This window comes from Trichoderma citrinoviride, assembly GCF_003025115.1.
Source record: "Trichoderma citrinoviride strain TUCIM 6016 unplaced genomic scaffold BBK36scaffold_3, whole genome shotgun sequence".
NCBI classification, from domain to species: domain Eukaryota; kingdom Fungi; phylum Ascomycota; class Sordariomycetes; order Hypocreales; family Hypocreaceae; genus Trichoderma; species Trichoderma citrinoviride.
In genome coordinates this window covers 477,891-496,774 of record NW_020194711.1, presented here as the reverse complement: position 1 = coordinate 496,774, position 18,884 = coordinate 477,891, and the positions used below count along the sequence as shown (strand labels likewise).

The 18,884-nt window shown below is 53.4% G+C and overlaps 6 protein-coding genes across 6 annotated transcripts; 2 read left to right on the top strand and 4 right to left on the bottom strand.

Moving 5' to 3' along the window:
* Nucleotides 1-153: 153 nt before the first annotated feature.
* On the bottom strand, nt 154-2,244 carry BBK36DRAFT_1112513 (hypothetical protein; the record flags this gene model as incomplete). Its single annotated transcript, XM_024889814.1, has 1 exon — nt 154-2,244. One exon carries the CDS (start codon nt 2,242-2,244, stop codon nt 154-156), a length of 2,091 nt encoding a protein of 696 aa, XP_024751871.1.
* A 1,128-nt stretch (nt 2,245-3,372) lies between these two features.
* Nucleotides 3,373-4,326, bottom strand: BBK36DRAFT_1166457 (alpha/beta-hydrolase; the record flags this gene model as incomplete). Its single annotated transcript, XM_024894915.1, has 1 exon — nt 3,373-4,326. The coding sequence occupies one exon, from the start codon at nt 4,324-4,326 to the stop codon at nt 3,373-3,375; it is 954 nt and encodes a 317-aa protein (XP_024751870.1).
* A 499-nt stretch (nt 4,327-4,825) lies between these two features.
* Nucleotides 4,826-5,797, bottom strand: BBK36DRAFT_1138664 (hypothetical protein; the record flags this gene model as incomplete). The annotated part of the gene is made up of 4 exons (XM_024893257.1): nt 4,826-5,054; nt 5,120-5,320; nt 5,381-5,485; nt 5,715-5,797. 4 exons carry the CDS (start codon nt 5,795-5,797, stop codon nt 4,826-4,828), a joined length of 618 nt encoding a protein of 205 aa, XP_024751869.1.
* A 5,737-nt stretch (nt 5,798-11,534) lies between these two features.
* BBK36DRAFT_1156807 (NAD(P)-binding protein) lies at nt 11,535-12,476 on the bottom strand (the record flags this gene model as incomplete). The annotated part of the gene is made up of 3 exons (XM_024893958.1): nt 11,535-11,758; nt 11,839-12,194; nt 12,250-12,476. 3 exons carry the CDS (start codon nt 12,474-12,476, stop codon nt 11,535-11,537), a joined length of 807 nt encoding a protein of 268 aa, XP_024751868.1.
* An 866-nt stretch (nt 12,477-13,342) lies between these two features.
* On the top strand, nt 13,343-14,896 carry BBK36DRAFT_1191139 (hypothetical protein; the record flags this gene model as incomplete). The annotated part of the gene is made up of 3 exons (XM_024896709.1): nt 13,343-13,399; nt 13,457-13,627; nt 13,673-14,896. The coding sequence occupies 3 exons, from the start codon at nt 13,343-13,345 to the stop codon at nt 14,894-14,896; spliced, it is 1,452 nt and encodes a 483-aa protein (XP_024751867.1).
* Nucleotides 14,897-15,268: 372 nt separating this feature from the next.
* Nucleotides 15,269-17,192, top strand: BBK36DRAFT_153733 (amidase; the record flags this gene model as incomplete). The annotated part of the gene is made up of 5 exons (XM_024897619.1): nt 15,269-15,468; nt 15,705-15,903; nt 15,947-15,970; nt 16,032-16,226; nt 16,290-17,192. The coding sequence occupies 5 exons, from the start codon at nt 15,269-15,271 to the stop codon at nt 17,190-17,192; spliced, it is 1,521 nt and encodes a 506-aa protein (XP_024751866.1).
* Between the last annotated feature and the right edge of the window lie 1,692 nt (nt 17,193-18,884).

Sequence of the window (18,884 nt, the reverse complement as noted above, 5' to 3'; positions counted from 1 at the left end):
GGCCAACTAGGTTCAAGGTCACTGGAAGTCGTCTGTGTCTTGTCCTTATCCAAAGAGAAATATGTTTACAAAGGACGTATATATGAAATACAACAAGGGTATAACTCAATGATAGGTATCCTATCTTCTAGACTTTCACCTCCCCTTTCATTCCTAAAACTCTCGCGGACACTTGCCCGTCTTCCTCGCATTCTGCTCCAGCTCCTGCACCTCCGCCTCGTCGAGGCTCCTCTCGCTCGCGGGCTCAAGCCAGCCAAGCGCCTCGACGCCCCCAAAGTTGTGGTGCCACCGCTGCTGCGCGTGACACCGCGCCGCGAGGATCTGCATGAAGTCGTGGAGCTTCCGCGCGGAGGGCTTCTGGACTAAGTCGTCGGGGCGGAGGGTGCCGAGGGCGGAACGGCCTGAGCTGAGCCAGTAGAGCTGGCGGGCGCCGTCAAACTCTGGGGTGGGCCTGTGGATGATGCTCTGGCTGCCGTGGTTGAAGGATATGTCCTCGCTTTGCATGATGTTGAGAATGGTGCCGGGGGATGGTTGGCTTATGCACTTCCATGGCAGCATCCTTTCGCCCTTTTTGGCTGCTGGGCAGCTCCAGTGGATGAGGCCATCTGCCCAGTTGCTCACTGGCTTCTTGATGTCGATGTTGGCCGTCAGCTGCATGGTTATGTGATTCGTGGACCAGCCCTCGACGATGAGATAGAGCTTCCAGATGCCGCGCGGAATGGCCTTTGCCTGATGGACCGGCCCGTGCAGCCTATTGATAAACTCTGGAATCATGACGATCTGCGCGGCGTCGTCATCGGCCTCGCCATCGTCCATGGGCTCGAAATGCGTCATGGACATGAGCTCCTTGGGGACCATGACGCCAATGCGCCTCGCCGCTTGATTCGGACCAGGAGCCAGCGAAAAGGCATTCCCGGGCGGAAGCTGGGCGACCTGCACCGGCGGGAAGCACAAGACGACCAGGTCATCAGAGGGGATCCAGTCAAAGGTTCGAAAGTCGGGCGGCCTGCCGGAGAAGTTGATGGCGCCCCCGGACAGCGGACAGCGCACGCCACGCCCCCGACAGACGTAGTACATTTCGACGACGCCGCGCGACTCTCGACAGGTGGAGAGGAGCGCGTACACGGCCAAATAGCCCGAGTCGCGCTTCCTGGTGGCGCGCACGCGGAACTCCTCGCTGGACCAGGACGGGGCGAGATGGCGCTTGCGCTCGCGGTTCAGCACCTCGAAGAAATGCACGCTTGGGCTCCTTGGCAGCGTCTCGCCCCAGACGCGCTGTCGAATCTCGGGCGGAAGCCGTTGGAACTGCGGAAAGGCTGTTTCGGCTTGCTGCTTGAGACGGCAGAATCGGCTTCGCTCCTGAAGACATGCGTCTCGTCGTTCTCCTTGTCGGAGTTCTTCCTCGATGAGGGGCACCTGGTCGATTGCCCATCGAAGGAGCAGCTCATGGCGCTCTGACCTGTCCATGGCAAACCGGTAGGCATGCGTCTTTCTTCCAAACTCGGAGATGGCGTTTACCCGGTTGTTGATGGCTTTGGACCTCAGCAGTGCCTCTTCATACTCGCACTCGGATTTTTCCCTTTGCTGCCTCTGACCAAGGGAATCAATGTTTGCCATCCGTTTCTTAGCAGCCTCACATTCCTCTTCGGCCTTGCGACGCTCTTCCCTTTGCCTGGTGACTTCCAGGCTGGAGGGGCGGCAGATGTCGCTCGTGGGCGTCCGGACTTGTTCGAATGGCTTCAGGACCCCTGCGTCTGTGAGTCGGGCCAGAGCAGCGTCGTAGCCGGGCCGACAAGCTTCGAGCCACTTTTCGTACTCGTCACGCCTGCTGAATTCGTAGTTGACGTATTCGATCCAGGTGGTTAGCTTGTTCTGCGTCTCGACATTGAGGCTGAGCCCATTTGGCGGATTGCGAAAGCCGAGTGGAAGCGCAAAGCGGTGGCGTTGAAGTCGTTCCAGGAGGTCCTCGACGTACTCCTCGTATCGATCAGGACTCCGAGACGCTCTCTGGTGGGTGCGGAACGCCTGCCACCTGGACAGCTGCTTGTGGAAGACCTGCCACTCGTCTGACCGGTCCTGCCAAAAGGCGAGGATGTCGCGGTACTTGCCTGGTGAGGAGGTGATTTTCTCGAGGAGGGCTAACGGATGAGACGGCCGCCCTCCGTCTTCGACGAGGGTTTTGTAGGCGGCGGTTTGGAACTGGCGCGTTTGAGGCGTGGGCTCATTGTTGAGGAGGAATTGCATAAACGCTGCGGAAGCCGTGGCCGTTGGCTCTTCGGTAGCAATGGGGTCCATTTCGTCTGTCTCCCAGAAAGGCTCAGGGTTGTAGGGGGGTGTTGAGGGGACGGAAGCCATCGTTACATGGGCATCAGGAAGCCGCCGAGAGTGTAAGCCAGCATCGATCGATAGGCCATCTGAAGCAAAGAACAATCGAGAACAGTTAGCTGGACAAAAGTGATGTCGGGATCGTGCTCAGATAGAGGGACACGAAGATGGATTGGTATTTTCTTTTCCTCTCCTGCTCTGCAAAAAAATGGGAATTGGAGAGTAGAAGGCGGTTTGAACTGATTCCAAGTCGCTGTGAGGCAGGCTTACTCAGTTGATGCTGATGTCGTCTTTAATCCGGGTGTCGCGGGCCTTGTGGATATGAAATATGAGTGAATCTGAGTCAGGCTGAAGAGAGGGAGAGAGAGAGAGAGAAGCAGAAAATGTGAGAAATCTGGGTCTGACGGTTCATTAATATGTATGGACTCGCATGAATAGAAGAGAAGAGGTGGACCTTTCCCCCCCCTTTCGGGAGGCCTTGATGTAACTTGTGCTGAGAAACGAGGAGACAGAACTCGCCGTTCCTAGTGTCGACAGAATAACTTGATTTAGACTTGTGTCACGGTGGCCTTGATTGGATGCTATAAGAGAAGCTGCAGATCGTGTGTCGTTCCTTTGTGCGGAGTCGGCAGACGGGCCCTCTCTTCACGCTTTCACTTTCTCCTCATACTAATCAAACAAACGACATCTGCTTCTTGATTGAGACACAGTGGGCATTGATCGAAAAAGCCTCATGGCTGTTGGTGGAATAATGTCCCTCCCCCAAGGAATAAATCAGCTGCTGCTCCAACATCATCATCAGCATCATCGGAAACGATACCGCCCAAGGTCAGAACCCCCCCCTGCATGTCATCTCGCTGACAGATCTTCCATCACAAAAAATGGCAAATTTTGGGCAACTTTGAATTCTAGCTGTAGAGCCCGGTTAAAAAATTTGCAGTTCGACACGACTCTATCCGGATTACTCAACGTTTGCCCCATGCCTCCAGACCAGCCCAACCCCTGATTACTATTCACGTCAAATCTCAAAAATCCTCTACCGGGGCATCACTCCAACCCGCTGATGAAGAAATCCACCACCTTGGGCCCGGACTCTCTCAAGCAGTCGTACAGATCAAAGTGGTTCCTGCCCGGCACCACAAACAGCTCCTTGGGCCCCCTGGCGATGCCCACGGCCGTCCTGCTGTAATGCAGCGTCTGCGCCTCCGATCCCGCAATCATCAAAAGCGGCCGCGGGGCAATCAGATGCTGCAGGTTGAACGAGTCGTAGCTGACCATCAAATCGTAGGTCTGCGGCGGCACCCGCTGCGTGCTCCGCTCGTGCCGCCCCCGTCGTGAGCCGTAGTAAGCGGCCGCGTCCCGGAAGAAGGGGTCCGGGTTGGCAGCCGCCTTGGCCGGGTCCGTCTCGAACATGACGGGCGCCTCGGGCCTGGCCGTCGGGTTCTTGGCCGCGCTGAACCGCGCCCGGGCGGCTGCCTCGAGGGCCGTGGCGATGGCCGTCGGGTTCTCCCTCTTGTCCTCGTGGACGCTGCCGTGGCGCGTCATGCGGCCGACGCACGCCGCGCTGACCGTGGCCAGACACTTGATGCGACCGTCCGACTGCGTCGCATACGAGGCGTACCCCCCTGAGGCGCAGATGCCCAGCAACCCGATCCTGTCGGGGTCGATCCGTCCGCCGAATGCTGTGAGGTAGCTGACCGCCGCCTTGATGTCCTCGACGCGCTGGTGGGGGTCTTCCAGGCCGCGCGGCTCGCCGCTGCTCTCGCCTTGGTACCCGGCGTCGAAGATGAGCACAAAGAAGCCCGCGTTGGAGAGCGTCTTGGCGTAGTTTGTCGACGTCTGCTCCTTGACGCCTGTCATGGGGTGGCTGATGACAACGGCTGCGCCTTTGCGGTTGGGCGAGCCTGGTTCCGGGACAAACAGCTCGCCGCAGATTTGCAGCTGGAAGGATGGGAAGAAGACTTTGGTAGGGGGAGTCGATGTCTCGATGTAGGACAGCATCTTGGGCAGTGTAGGTTGACCAGGGATCCAATTGCGTCGGCAAGATTGAAGAATTCCTTCAAGTGCTTCTTTTCAAGGTGAGCCTTCTCAGGCAGTCCTCTAATCCTGGAATCCAACCCCAGGGTCGAGAGTTGGATCTCTTTTCTCCATATCCAATTGTACGTTGAGGTGACGTCGGTGGTGCTCGCGTCAAGATCAGGAGATTTCGGGGTATCACACGGAGCTATGATTAAGGTTTGCGCCACTGCGAAGAAAAACTTGAAAGCCAACAGGAAATAGAACACCGGATATAAAATCCCTGATGCAAGACCTCGCCGAGAAAAGGTTCCTCTGATTAGTGCTCTTTGGGTTAACGGGTATTTTGATTTTCGTATATGCTTCGAGACAAGGTAAGAAGACGGACCCTCCCGATGGAACGGCTCCGTGTCACTGTTCCCGAGACTCCACTCATGCCGATGCGCTTCCCCACGAGATCGGGACGGGGTTCCTTTAGAAGAGATTAGCGCTGGTGAGAATAGCCGATTACGACTGGTGAAGATGAGAAGCGCCGCATGGACCACTCTTTATCGCATGGCCCGGTTGGGTAGCTCTCCCACGATCCAGTCTGAAGGTACCCGAGATGGGCGGACTTCTCTGTCGGGTTGGACGGAAGTGACATCAACAGTGGTGTTGGCATGGTCTTCATCATGCAACTGAGACGTTTGATGAGCGGCAGAATTTCGGCGAGCCTGCAATCAAGGGTTAGCATGTATTCGACATGTGTATTTTGGAGTGGTGGTATGTTTGTACTCACAGAATCAACCATAGGGATGTCTTCAATTGTCTCGGCGCTAGAAGCGGGAGCCGACCCATCGTAATAGGAAAAGGCAGTGTCCCGTTCAACAGCGACGTGCTGCTGTTGAAGGACGGCAGAATCTCCAGGAGAGTGCAGTACCCATGCTCGCAGGGGACGATACTGCTGAAGCTGCCGACGAGCGACAGGATTTCCAGAAGCCTGCAATAAAACCTTAGCATGAAATCGGCACTTGCAGGCTAGAGCGGTATAGATACTCACATAATTAACCACGGGGACTCTAGAAGCGGAAATTGGGCCAAGAGGAGCAGTGCCCTGTTCAACAGCGGCACGCTGCTGCTCAAGAAGGTCAGAATTTCCAGAAGCCTGCAAGAATAGGATGGTTAAAGTGCTAAAACACAGCAAAAAAATGATAGAAAAAATATGAAGAATAAAAAAAAGGTTGTGGTATGTAGCTGCTAAACGGCTGCCAAGTCCCCAAGCCTTCGAAAAGGCGAGCCGGACAGAGAGAACCTAGAATTGTCACGTCGTTAGATGCGGAGGGCGGATGATGGGCGTGCAGTAAGCGTCGCGCGCTTCCACTAAGCCTACCTACTTGTTGAATTGGCGTGTCAGCGCAGCAAAGAGCAAGAGGCTGGGGAGTGAAAGTAAGAAACAGCCTGCCAGAGCCTTGATCATGCAAGCTGGTGTAGCCGCCAAGGGGCTACTCAAGTAAGTGGTGACCAGAAGAACGCGGATTTCAACAAAATTGAGCACACAAGGCGGCAAGTATAGATAGACAAGATCTGCAAACGCATCTCTCAAAGAGTGCTGTGGTCGCTGATTGTGCTGTGAATATTCATTTTGCGGTCCGCATTTGGTCTTGGTCTCTGATTGCCAAGTCCCCAAGCCAGCGAAAATAGGCCGACCTCGAGCGCCTTGTCGTAATATGTAGTGGCCTTCGATGAGCAGCGTGCTGCACGAGCGTGACGGGGAAGGGGTGAACGTAGACGCTGGAAACTTTGCCTTCACCTCGTCCTTTGCTGTGGCCGGCGCCATACATCAACCATTGGACATCCTTATATAGAAAATAGCGTGGGGGCAGCGATCACGGCAGCCTGCCAAGCCAAAATCGAGGCCTGCTCAACCCCTGCTCACTCTTCAAGCACATCCGTTCAGGATCACTGCAATGCTCGCAGAACTCTCCGCATATATCGAGGAGTAGCTCATCAGGCAAAGTCAGGAGCCCCGTCGATGCCGTGGGTGTGAGATGGCTACCAGCAGAGCACTGCCCTAGTAAAACAATGTCAGAGCTGCTGGTGAACCTAGAAGCCTAGGTCTCTGCGTACCTTTTAGATTTTGCCTCTGATCTTAGACATGGCATGGTGGTTGCAGGCGTCTGAAACTGCAAATCCGTTGGCCTGCGGATCGATCCATTTAAGCTAAGGCGTCTGAGGAGGCTGTGTTGGCGAACTCGAGTAACAATTCTGCTTCAAATGGCAATGCCAGCGCGCAGGAACTGCCTAACGTTCTGCACATCTGCTAGAAGCTTCCTATTAGCAACTTAAATCAGAGCATCTTAAAAAGAGTCGTTGCACAAACCCGTTCCTTAAACCTGGCCCTTAAGCACTCGCAATACCAGCGTTGAAAGAAGAGCCTGCAAAGTCTGAGGTCCCGCAGCTTTGCTTGATCTCAGGATGAAGTGGATGAGGTTGCGAGGAGAGAGCCTGGACTACAACAAGCTCCTTCTCGTTTTATCAGTGGCCTTTCTTGTCTTGCAGATTGTCTTCTTCGAATCTGGCACGTTGAGGATGATGTCGTCGGCATCGGTCACGGCGATGACTTCTGATCCTGGGCGTTCTGGTTGGCGTTTGAGGCCTCTGCCTCTGCCTCTGCGGGCGCACTCAAGCATGCTTTCGAGAGGAGAGGACGACAGTTTTATATAACTGCCTGCGCAGGTAGGTGAAGGCATCATCTGGCTTCTCATCTGCGAGCCACTGCTGTCCGGATAATCTGTAAGAGAGCGTGTGTTCGTGACTGGTCAGAGTGAAGCCTTGTGATCCTGACGGATAGCGGGTGGAATCATGCCGGAATCGTAAAAGGTGCGTAGTACTTGGGTGCCCAAGTCTGTTTCTGTCAGTCTGTAGCGGGTGAGGCCATGCTGGAATCGTAGAAGGCGGTTGGTCTATTTCCCTGCAGGATCAATGCAATGTCCACTTGTGATGAGGAGTAGCCCGTTGGGCAAAATCGGGAACGTTGTCGACGCCGTGGATGAGAGAAGGCTACCACGAAAGCACCGCCCTACTGGAATAAAGTTAGAGATGCCAGTAAGCTCTAGAAGCCTGAGATTCTGCATACATGCCGATTTTGTCTCTCGTCTCAGTCGCGTCTGTGGAGATCCTCAGGGCAGTGTTTGATTTATGCCTGTCTTCGTCTTGCTCATTATCGGTAGTCGATCGCGTCAAAGTCTGAAAGAGCCGGAGGACCGAGCTGCCTGATACTTGAGGTTGGCGAGCCAAAGGCAAAACGAGATAATCGAGAGTGGTTATCCAGTTGGCCAAAGTTCTGTCTGTAAGGCAAAGTGAACAGGCCGCACCAGATAATGGGAATTCGTCAGTCCTTTTAAAAGCAAAGCTAAAGTAAAACTTTTGATGAGGGAGTTCACTGGGCGAGTCCGTTAAGGTGAGTCAGTTGACGTCTGTGATGTGAGAACAAAGTGAGGAGCGAAAAGCGCCAAAAGTAAGTGAAGGTTTGTATGTAGCTGCCCAAAGGCTGCCAAGTCTCCAAGTCTTGGGAAAGACAAGCCAGACTATTGAGATGTACCTAGAAAGATGAATTAGAATTTCTGGCCTTGTGGATAAGGAAGGTTGATGAGTATGCTGAGTAGGTAGGGAAGTGTTCTCCTTGATCTGAATGGTACGTGTGAAAATGGTTTGAGCTGCCACAGAGTGGATTTCCAACCCTGCACGACTGAAAAGAGAAGCCAGACTATTGAGGGGCTAGAAAGGTGATTCGGATATCTTGGGTTGTAGTTGAGGGGGTTGATGGGTGTGAAGACTATTGTAAGTAGCTTCCAAAGGCCGCCAAGACTCCAAAAGACAAACTAGATTGTCGAGAGGTACCCAGAAAGTTGACTTGAGTATCTTGCATTGTAGATGAAAAACTTGATGAGTAGCCTGAACAGCAGGTAGAGTAGTTTTCTTCATGACCTGAAAAGTAAGTGTGCAAATAGTTGTCACAGAGGGGGTCTGTTATGAGGTTGGTTGATCGATGCATTAGGGCTGATGTAGCGCGACTGCGGAACAGGTCTCGAGAGAGTGGATGTGGGATATGTGGTATGTAGCAGCTAAACGCTGCCAAGTCTCCAAGTCTTCGAAAAGACAAGCCAGACTGCTGAGAAATTGTCAGCATGCAGAAGAACCGGATGTGGCATAAGACCTACCTAAATATCGCATCCAGGAGTCGATATTTGACTTGCGGACGTCACAGGTAACCTGGTAGTAAGGACCGTCACGTAAACTCCCGAGGAGAGGACCCCAGTGCGCAAGCCAGCCATGCTTCCAATTCTCAGGAAACACAGCCCACCAGAAAGAATAGTCGCCGCGCTTGATGTTGGAGAGGACACAGCAGGGCTCACACGTTCAAACATATCATTATATTTTCCCCTGTCCTGCCGAAGCCCAAACGAGGCCAGGTGGTCTGGAAGGTTCCTGCAGTGGGAGTTAGCGAGAGTATCGCGGAAGCCAGGTTTGGGGGAGACGGGCATGACTATCAGGCAGGCTGCGAATGTGCGCAAGTGTCATTGTACTGAGTTCAAAAGTGCATGGTAAGTGAAGGCTCTGTGTTGGGCTTCCCGCGTCGACCAGCATGTTCAATGCGGTAGCCAGGAAGAAGCGTTTCTGTTCAATCGAGGCGAAAGTACTGGCTTCGCCAGGGATTTGGTGGCTTGACGCGGCGTGCGGGAGGCTCCAAACTGAGACTAGATGGGCACAGCGTGCTCCAACTCACGACAGGGGTGAAAGACGAATGAGAGGGGCGAAGGCAAGGATGATGCGGACGGGAAGAGGAAGAGTGGAAGCTCGGAGAGGCTGACGGGCGGGGGAGTTTTAGGTACCTACAGAAATTTGCACAGGGTGTGGCCCACTAGGGCTGTTCGGCTAGGTGCGCTAGGGCCGAGATAGCGCGATCGTGGAGAGGCGAGAGGGTGAACTTGGGCTTGGGTGAATGCAAAAGCACGGGAGTGTCTCTGCAGCTCTTGTCCATCCTGGCAGCTTCAACTCTTTTTACGTATAATCGTTGCCCAGGAAGGCTTGGACGCCCGGGTACACGCCCCTTACGAGTTCAGCATGATCCCACCCGCCACAGACTGACAGAAACAGATAAGGCAGAAAATCCACAGATACAAATTGCATGCAGATGCTCCTAGTAGTACTAATGTTAACGCAGCTCCCAAACGTACAGGATATACAGCTCCTAACATACAGAATCTAGCTATTAGTGTAGCTTTAAACGTGAGTACACATACCTAGGAAGCCTTGGCCAAGCTCAAATCCGTCAAGCGTCTCATTCTATATCCTTATGATTGCCCCCTTGGATTTGATCGTCTGGAAAGCTGGAGAGATGACAGAGAGCATGTCTTTAATGCCTTGGCTCGCTCTCCCCAGCTACCCACACTGTTCATTATCGATACTCAATGTTCTAGTCCCCAGGCCGTTGCAAAAGGGAGAGGGACTACCGGGCTCTCTTTACTTACCTAAGGAAGAGAGCTCAGTCGCCTGCAAAGCGTCGTGGCAGCAGGACAGCCGGATTTTATTGTTGCCGGCAAGACTGCAACACAAACGAAGGACTAGATGTAAGTGTGGAATAGTGAGACTGTTTCCAAGTGCGACATAAAAGGAGAATTGGGCCTTGACATGTTGCATTCTCAAACCGTACCCTAAGTTGAGCTCGTCATCGAGACCTACATATCGCAATCTACAGAATGTACTGGGGAAGCCTTCCCGAGATGTCCGAGAAGGGAAGCTCAAGCAATATATAGGATGATAAAACTGTTCCTAAGTGCAATACAGAAGGAGGATTAGATATCATCATGTTGCAGTTCTCAAGCCGCACCCCAAGGCAAGCTCGTCTCGTTATTTAAAGCCTGGAAAGCGTCCAGCCAAATACAACACGGTATGCTCACACAGGCCTCCTCTACCGATTACGCAGCATTGGTTAACCTTTCTCTAGCAGTCAAATCGCCGAACCCAAAGTGTCAATGCACCCATTTGACCGTCCTGGGTATTCTGATGCCAGCTACTGTCCTGATTTTGGCCATGATGAGGATATCAGCGACGCTCTTGAATTGGAAGATGACCCTGAGTTGCCGCTCGAGCTTGTGCTGAAGAACCTTGACGATACTCCCGCGCCGTCAAAGCTCAGCAATCTCGAGCCCACTTTGAAAGCCTTCGATTGGAGTCGCGAATCTCACCAACAATCTGGATTGGTCAGAAGTTTTATACTCTGCAAATGATGGGAACTTGGGACTCCAACAAGGTCCCCGGCACTTCATCAAGCGGTATGTTATCCATATACTTACGGCGTGAAGCATATGCTGACCTTGCAAAGGATCAAATAGATCTCTCATCCGAAGTCAATCATGGAGACATTTGCCTTAGTGGACTATATCAACAGGTCGAATTGGCAGGCGAATTATACTTCAATGAATGCACTTTGGGAGAAGTTTTTCCAGGGGATCAAACCCCTTGATGGGAGTCAATGCGATGTCACACCCCTCGCAAATCCCTCTGGCCCATACGTCTTGTTTATAAGACTCGAGCAGCTCAAGCCTATTATAGCAGATGAAGAGAGATTGGCTGCCACAGCAATGTATTAGCTTCATACAAGATTCACTTTCCCAAAGTCCACCCTACATTTCCTGACTAGAAGCCAGCCAAAGCACAGAAGAGCCATAGGCTTTATATGTAGTTAGTAGGCGGTTAGAGCAGTTATATCAGCTGTAGCTGGAGTTATAGATCACTGTTCCTCTGAACCTGGCTTCCCTTATTAGCCCTCCAGAAGTGGACGCCGGGGGCGGCTGTAATCCAGCGATTATCGTGCCTTTGCCATTGTCGCTGGAGGAGCTCCGATTAATGGCCTCCTTTCTCTTTCTTTTGCAATTTTGTTATGTGGTTATACCATCATTGGTAGGGTCGTATCATATTCATGGTAACTCAGTATATACGACAGATGAAGCATGCCGAGAACGACCACGTCCATCTCTGGCACATCGCGCCTGCAAAGAGTTGACTACTGCCAGTATCACGCAAGGGGCAAAGTAACGCAGTCTTGAAGAAAGCAAGACAAGTCTATGTCACACCCTGGGTAGGTAGGTAAAGGTATCCTTGTTGATTGGGTCAGCTCTGTTACACTTCACCTATTCTATGGTAATGCCCCCCTAGGGCTTGAAGTGAGCCACCAGTTGCTTAGAAAGGGCGTCAAACAGTTTGGCCCTCTTCGCCAAAAAGTCGTTGGTATCCTCCAAGGAAGCGCCGTTCACGTGTCCGACGAGAATCTCCTCCTTGCCTTCGACAAGCCCGGCGTACGCTTTTTCGGTAAACTCTGCAAGGGGCATGCCCAGGGCTCGGCCGCGCTCAAGACCCATGTAATCATGGAGCTCAGCTGATTGAGAGTAACCGTCAGTTCTGCCTATTGCCACGGACAAACAGAGATTGTAGATTAGGAAGCCATGGATTACTTACTTTGAACAGCGGGAGGCAGAATCTCAATAAACTTGATCTTTGAGACACCCTGGTATTGTCGCCGAACAGATTCGAAAAAGGCCTTGAGCGCCGCTTTGGACGCGCTGTATGATGGCAGAACAAACGCGGGGATGACAGCGAGAGTAGATCCTGTGACAATCAGGGCGGTCGGGTAATCCTTCTTCTGGAGGTGAGGCAGAAACCTGAGGATGAGGTTCACGATGGACGTATAGTTCACCTGGAAGTCGTAGTGGAAAGCTTCGAGGTCGATTTCTTCAGACTCAGTGAGATTCGGCCGGCTTTGGGTGCCCGAGTTGAGGAAGACGCAGTCCAGGTCAGGGTATGTCTGGACGACACTGTAACGATAATTCAGCGTTTGTCCCGTGGTACGGAGGAGCTCTTCCTGCTCACTTGTTGACAAAGGCATCGAGGCCAGCCCTGTCGGTGACATCGAACCGGATGGCGCTGGCTCGCTCCGGGCCGTGCTTGGCGACAAAGGCATCGAGACGCTCCTGACGACGGCCGACGGCGATGACATGTACATTCGGTCCTCCCTCGGTGATGAGCTTGTCCGCCAAGGCTGCACCAATTCCAGAGGTGGCACCGACGAGGAGGATTCGCTTGTACTGGAAAGCCATTGTGGATAGGCCTATGCTGATGGTTTGAGAAACTAAGTCTGTATGGTGAGTGGCTCCGCGCTGTTGCTGCTCATCGTCGCGACAGATTCCGTCTCTGAGGCCTCTTTATATAATGGGCGATGCCCGGACTTAGGAATTGCGTCAATGGCCCAAGGCCGAGTTTTTCCCTCTCCGCGTGCAATCCACCCCATCCTGTCACTTGGTGAAGTCATCGTGGATCGCCTCCATCGCCTCTTTGGGGACCCTGCAAGGGCCAAACGGACCACATGTTTTGTCTGGCGCGGTCGCGGTGGAGAGCCTGAGGTTGCTTATGAATGCTCGGAGTGAATTGCCACTGGATGCCATTGATTTCAAACCAGTCTTTGGTACCTGGTCAACAAAAAGAAGAACAAAAGAAGCAAAGGTCAGAAGCCAAAGTGTGTTTGCTGCGTAAACTCGCATCTGTCCGTGCCCGTGGATCTTGAGTTCTGACAAGGTACAAAGGTAATAGTAGTAGTACAGACTCGCGCTGCTCCCTCTGGGGATGGTACGGGACCCACCGATCTAATGCTCCGGAACGCTAGCCCTTACTGGACTAGTTCAGACAGATGCGCGGGTACGTACTCGTAGGCTATCTGGGCCCATCTCTCCGGCACGCGAGCTTAACCCCGTGGCCCCGAAATGCCACCAAACATCTGCAGGTCTCGAGGCGGCAGATTCGATCATGAAGCTTCTCTCTTCGACAAGGTTCACAACTAATGGAGTGCCTCTCACTACCATTCAGAGCGTTGGCCAGTCTACTTGGCATCTACCCAGTTCACTCTGTGTTCCATCATCCAAGGCCGTATCTGGGATAGCCGAGACTTTCCCCCTGAGTGACCTCGCAAATGGTTTACAAAGGGCCATCGCGAGACTGCTTGCCATGCCGGAGAAGAAAATTAAAGGTGAGATGACGACATCAGGAGGATAACGATTACAGGCTAACGTGGACTCGCTCATAGTGCGATCTCCGCAAAGATGGATGCGGCCAGTGTCTTCGGGCCGGCATCTCCTGCTTCGGCTACCGGGACTCAAACGACCTCGTCTTCCGGGACCAGACGCGAAGCGTTGAGCGCAAGATGCTGGCCGCCAAGGCAACGACGGTGTCTCTGCAGCTCGGCACCCTGGATCATGTCATCATGCGCAACGCCGCCGGTCTTCCGCCCCGGGTCTATCAGCCGTGGAATGTCCGTGCTCGCCATGACTTCTTTGCTCACTATGTGTTTGGCCTGTCAAGCAGCTACAACATTCTGCCATTATTATACGACAAGGCGAAACCGGATGATTGTCTAGTCGCTTGCGTGGATGCTGCCAGCCTCGCCTATGTGGCAAATAGGGAGCACGCGGCTTCCAAGGAGCTTTTTCGCCTGGCGGCTCAGCACTACACCGTGGCCCTACGGCGCATCAACGCCGCTCTTTCCAATCCTGAACTCGCCCTCGCCGATTCCACGCTCCAGTCAGTTCTTCTTCTCGATCTTTATGAGAAGATCATGGGCCGTGACCTCGAGGCGGCGGCGCCTTGGCTGGCGCATCTCAATGGCGCCCTGGCACTCATCAAGGCTCGTGGATATAACAATCTGGTGGAAAGTGACGTGAGTAGAACACTCGCGAATAAACTCTTCACCACTCTACTCATCAGCTGTTATATTGCTTCTTGCCGTATACCAGATGGCGTCGTTGAACTAGGTCGCAAACTCGACATGTTTCATGACAAGGACGATTTCAAGTGGCGCATCTCAAAGATGAACCAGAAAATGATCAACTTCCGGATCGACATTGCTGAAGGAAAGCTGTCCAGCAGTCAGATTGTTGAAGAGGCCAAACGCCTGCATGATGCCTATCGCGAGATTGAGGAGACATCGTCCCAAAGATGGCAGCCAAGGCAGGTCATGGCTTCGGAAGAGGACCCAGCAAACAGGCCGCTCATCTTTGGAGATCATTACCATGTTTACAAAGGTCATTTTGAAACTCAGGTGCGTAACACCACTCGAATAATGCACCTCCAGCTCCAGGCCTACATCCAGAAACACTTGGAAGACGACGGGTCCGAGGAATATACCCGGGCTCTCGAAGAATCACTGAGACGCACGGAGAATTTCGCAGAGAAAGTCATGGCCTCGGTGCCTCAGTTTATCATACCCGGCGTTCACCCCAACAACAGCATCCCATTCTCCAGTGTCCAGACACTGAGATGCGGCATCGTTCTCCCGGCTGTGTTCATAGCGGCCGGTGCGTCGAAAAATCCAGACCTTCGCCCCTGGGCGATTCGCACATTGAGATTCATGGCGGCGTCGGGGAATATAAGGTCGGCGTCGATGACGGCCGACATGTTGGAAAACCACCCGGGGCTGGACTTTCGATTTATGTACGCCAAACTGGGCGGTTATGCATTCACGTCTTGAGGCGATTCCTCTGACTTTATCTTTTGTTGAGCAATGATAGTTGGCGAGTTGAATATACCGCACTTGTTTCCAAGAGCCCTCCGACCCTGCAAACACTTATCGCGATAATTCGGCGATGACCATGAGAAGTCATGCTATCAGTTGTTATAAAGACCGTTGCTAAAGTCCGAAAATGAGGGTCTTGATTGGGCGTTCCGACCTTCACGGATTCGGTTACAAGGGACTCGGTTGATGTATAACAGCGAATTCCGTAGCTAAATCTCACGCTGATAACAAATTGATCTCAGAACAGCATCAATTCTCTCATCGCATTGAAGCTCAACAGTGGCGAGAGCTTCTATGAAGACGACCGGGCGTTAAATGGCTGACAAGATGGCCTCGGGATTCGATTGGCGGCAAATTGCTGCAGCGAAGCAGCAGCAGAGGCAGGCGGACATTGATGCTTTTGTCGCCGATCAGGACCCAGCGTTGACGGATAGGATCACGGCCATTGACGATACTGTTGTTTTGGCGAGAATGTTGGCTGGGGGAGAGTTGACTAGTGAAGATGTGACGAGAGCCTACATCACAAGGTAGTATTTGCTTGATCATGTACCCTGTGAATGTGGTCTTGACGGCTGAGTACTGATGCGGAAGATATTGAGAGCTATCGAAGCTCATAGAAAGGTGAGATTTTCCATCTCTATCTGAGCGTTATGAAAGACACAGCTGACCAGAGCTTCAACAAACAGACAAACTGGCAAGCCCTCACTCACCAATCGTACTCCTTCAACGAGAAACCAGCAACTAACGCACTCGCACCGAACAGCCTCACAGATGTGCTCTTCTCCGAAGCCATTCAACACGCTCGACGTCTAGATGAGCACCTCCGAACCAGGGGCAAACCCTTGGGTCCCTTCCACGGAATCCCAGTGACGCTCAAAGACCAATTCGACGTCAAAGGCTATGATTCCACCCTCGGCTATACCTCACGGGCATCCAAACCTGCTTCGCAAGACGGCGTCCTTGTCGCAATGCTTCGCGCCATGGGGGGCTATCGTGATAGCCAAGACGAATGTCCCTCAGAGCATCATGGTAGGGGGGGGCTGGGTTTACTTCTGCTATGACAGCGGATCACAGCTGACGAGAAAACAAGTGGGGGGAGATGGACAATCCTCTCTGGGGACGGACTACGAATGCCCTCAACGCAGAGTATACTCCGGGAGGTTCGACGGGAGGTGAAGCTGCGGCGTTATACATGAAAGGCAGCATCCTGGGATGGGGAACGGATATCGGCGGAAGCATTCGCATCCCAAGCCACATGATGGGACTCTATGGCCTCAGATGCAGCGTCCGTCCTTGAAGCGACCACGCTATATAACATACAGACAGCTAACATCTCACCGCATCACAGGCGTCTCGATTACCCCACTGGGGATGCGCCGTCTCAACAGACGGCCAAGAACACTCGCCCTCATCCGTCGGTCCTCTCGCTCGCTCTCTTCCCACCCTCCACCACGCCCTGAAGGAAACCATCAACCACGAGCCTTGGCAACACGACCACTTCGTCTCACCGATCCCCTGGCGAGAAGACATTTACAATGAATTCTCGATCAAGAAGTTGACCATCGGGCTGTTCCTCGACGACGGCATCGTAAGGCCCCATCCACCCGTCACGCGAGTCCTCCAGAAAGCAGCCGCCGCTCTGCGCGCCGCAGGCCACGAAGTCATCGACTGGCCGCCCGACCTGCACGCCGAAGCCATCGAGCTCATAGACGAGCTATTCGCCGTCGACGGCGGCCAAGTGATCCGTCGTGACATTGAAACCGGCGGCGAGCCCGTGTTACCCGCCCTCAAAGGCCTCGTCTACGGCAACGAGCCCATCTCCCTGGACGCCTACTGGGAGCTCAACAGGCGCAAGGCCGCCCTGCGACAAGCGCACCTCGAGAAATGGAAGTCTGTCACGTCACCCGCCACGGGACGGACTGTAGACGCTCTGCTGATGCCCGTTATGCCTCACGCTGCGGTTCCGCATGGGGCAACGCGGTGGACGGGGTATACCAAGGTGTGGAACTTGCTGGACTATGTCGCGCTGGCGATGCCGGCGGGCAAGGTCGAGGCTGAGGATTGCGAGGCGGAGTGGGATTTCGAGCCCCGGAATGAGACGGATGAGTGGCTGGGCGGGATCTGGAGGGATCGCGGGGAGGAGATGGCGGAGTTGGGCTTGCCTGTGGGAGTGCAGATTGTTGGAGGGAGGTTGGAGGAGGAAAAGGTGTTGGCGGTAGGGAAAGTGTTGGATGACTTGTTGAGGGCGTAGATGCGTTAGGAGGGGCTTGGATCTCGAGAGGTACGCCGTCACGGCCTGGTGGCAATGCAGGCAATGTTCTTCAGCTTTCTGCTATCCATTACTGTCCTGCATTCTTGATTCTAGAATCTCGAGCAACTTGCTGCTGATAAGAGAGGCCGTCTAAAGGCCAGGGCATACATCTGTACAGCAAACCTGCATATACTTCACGCGCCAACCCACCAGAGGCCACATCTCTGCTCAAAACGACACTCGCCCAATACATAAGCCCCAAGGAATAGGCCACAAGGGACCCTATCTTCTGTGCCACCATGATAAATTACATATCGTTGAGGTGGCCGCTATACACAGCATCCAAGCAGCTGATCCCGAGCAAATATAAACACATTTACCTCCGAGACATAGCCTATGTGCTACGTTACCAAATATAGTTCCCCGAGGCCCAGCCTGGTCCATGGGCTGAAGCCAGGGAGGCAAGCAGCCGCATTGTCCTCGTACGGCTTGCATCGGCCCCTCGGGATCTGCTCTGCAGAGCCTGCGGGCGAAGGATTCAGAAGCGAGTCGTGTCCAGTGGAGCGATGTTCCGTTCTCGACGCTTCTGGGGGTCTGGTTTAGACCCAACACAGGCGATGCAGCGTGGTATCTGATGGCTCTCCCCGCGATTGACTCTGCTTGTAAACGCACGAGAGCAGCTTAAAAGCGGGCTGTCTCGTCTATGCAAAACACATTATGAGTGATCGGCCGGGCTAGGGCTAACAATGCTAAGAATACAACCTCTACTGATGCTAGCAGTACTACTCCGTATCGTTGATATGCTCATGCGAGGCGGACTGTGGCAGATGCTGTGTAGCATCCGAGATGTCTTCGCGGAGTCGCATGGGCCTCTCTCGAAGCCTGCACGCACAAAGGAACCTCAGGCTGACCACGCACATGTATGGAGTGCATGACACTAAAGTTCTGGAAGCCTGGAAGCTTACACAGTACCGTTTGCCAAGAAGCGAGTGAGGAGGAGAAGGGCTGCTAATCTCTGCTTCTGGCTGGACCAGGTACTCGTACACAAGGTGTCACTTGGATTGCCTCGGCGTATGGAGTAGTAAATGATAAGAGCCTTGGCAGTATCTCCACTCGCGAAGAATTCTCCAGAAAGAAAAGACGGTGTGGTTCAGAAACGGCGAAATAGATAGAGGAAGAGATAGTAAGAGAAAAGACTCATCAATCTGATTCGTTCTGTTTCCATGACCGTGCTCGAAAGCCGTCAATGGCCAAGAGGTGAATGGCCTAGCAACACACAACAGTCGGAGAGACGCTCGGAGAATATGGATGGGGTCGACGCTCCAGCGGCCCAAAGAGGAGATATAGTATCTATTGGGCAGACGACAGGGAAAAGACACGAGTTGCATCGTGCGAGCATGATACAGCGGTAGCAGCAGTGCCAGTACCTGGACCTGCAGCTGCCGAGAAATAGACTCTCTCACGGATTCCGGCACGGATATATGTCATCTGCAAAGGACTAGTAGATGGCGAGCTTTGTCGATGGAAAGGCGTAAGATCCCGTCTGTGGCTGCGGGAGCCAAGAAACTGGGGCCTAGGCGACGATGAGGCTCACGAGGGCGAGCATCTCGTTGATACTCGGTAATCTCTGTGTTGTTTCTGACGGTTTCCTTTTGCCGTCCGTGATACTGTCTTGCTGAAGGAGAAGAGCAC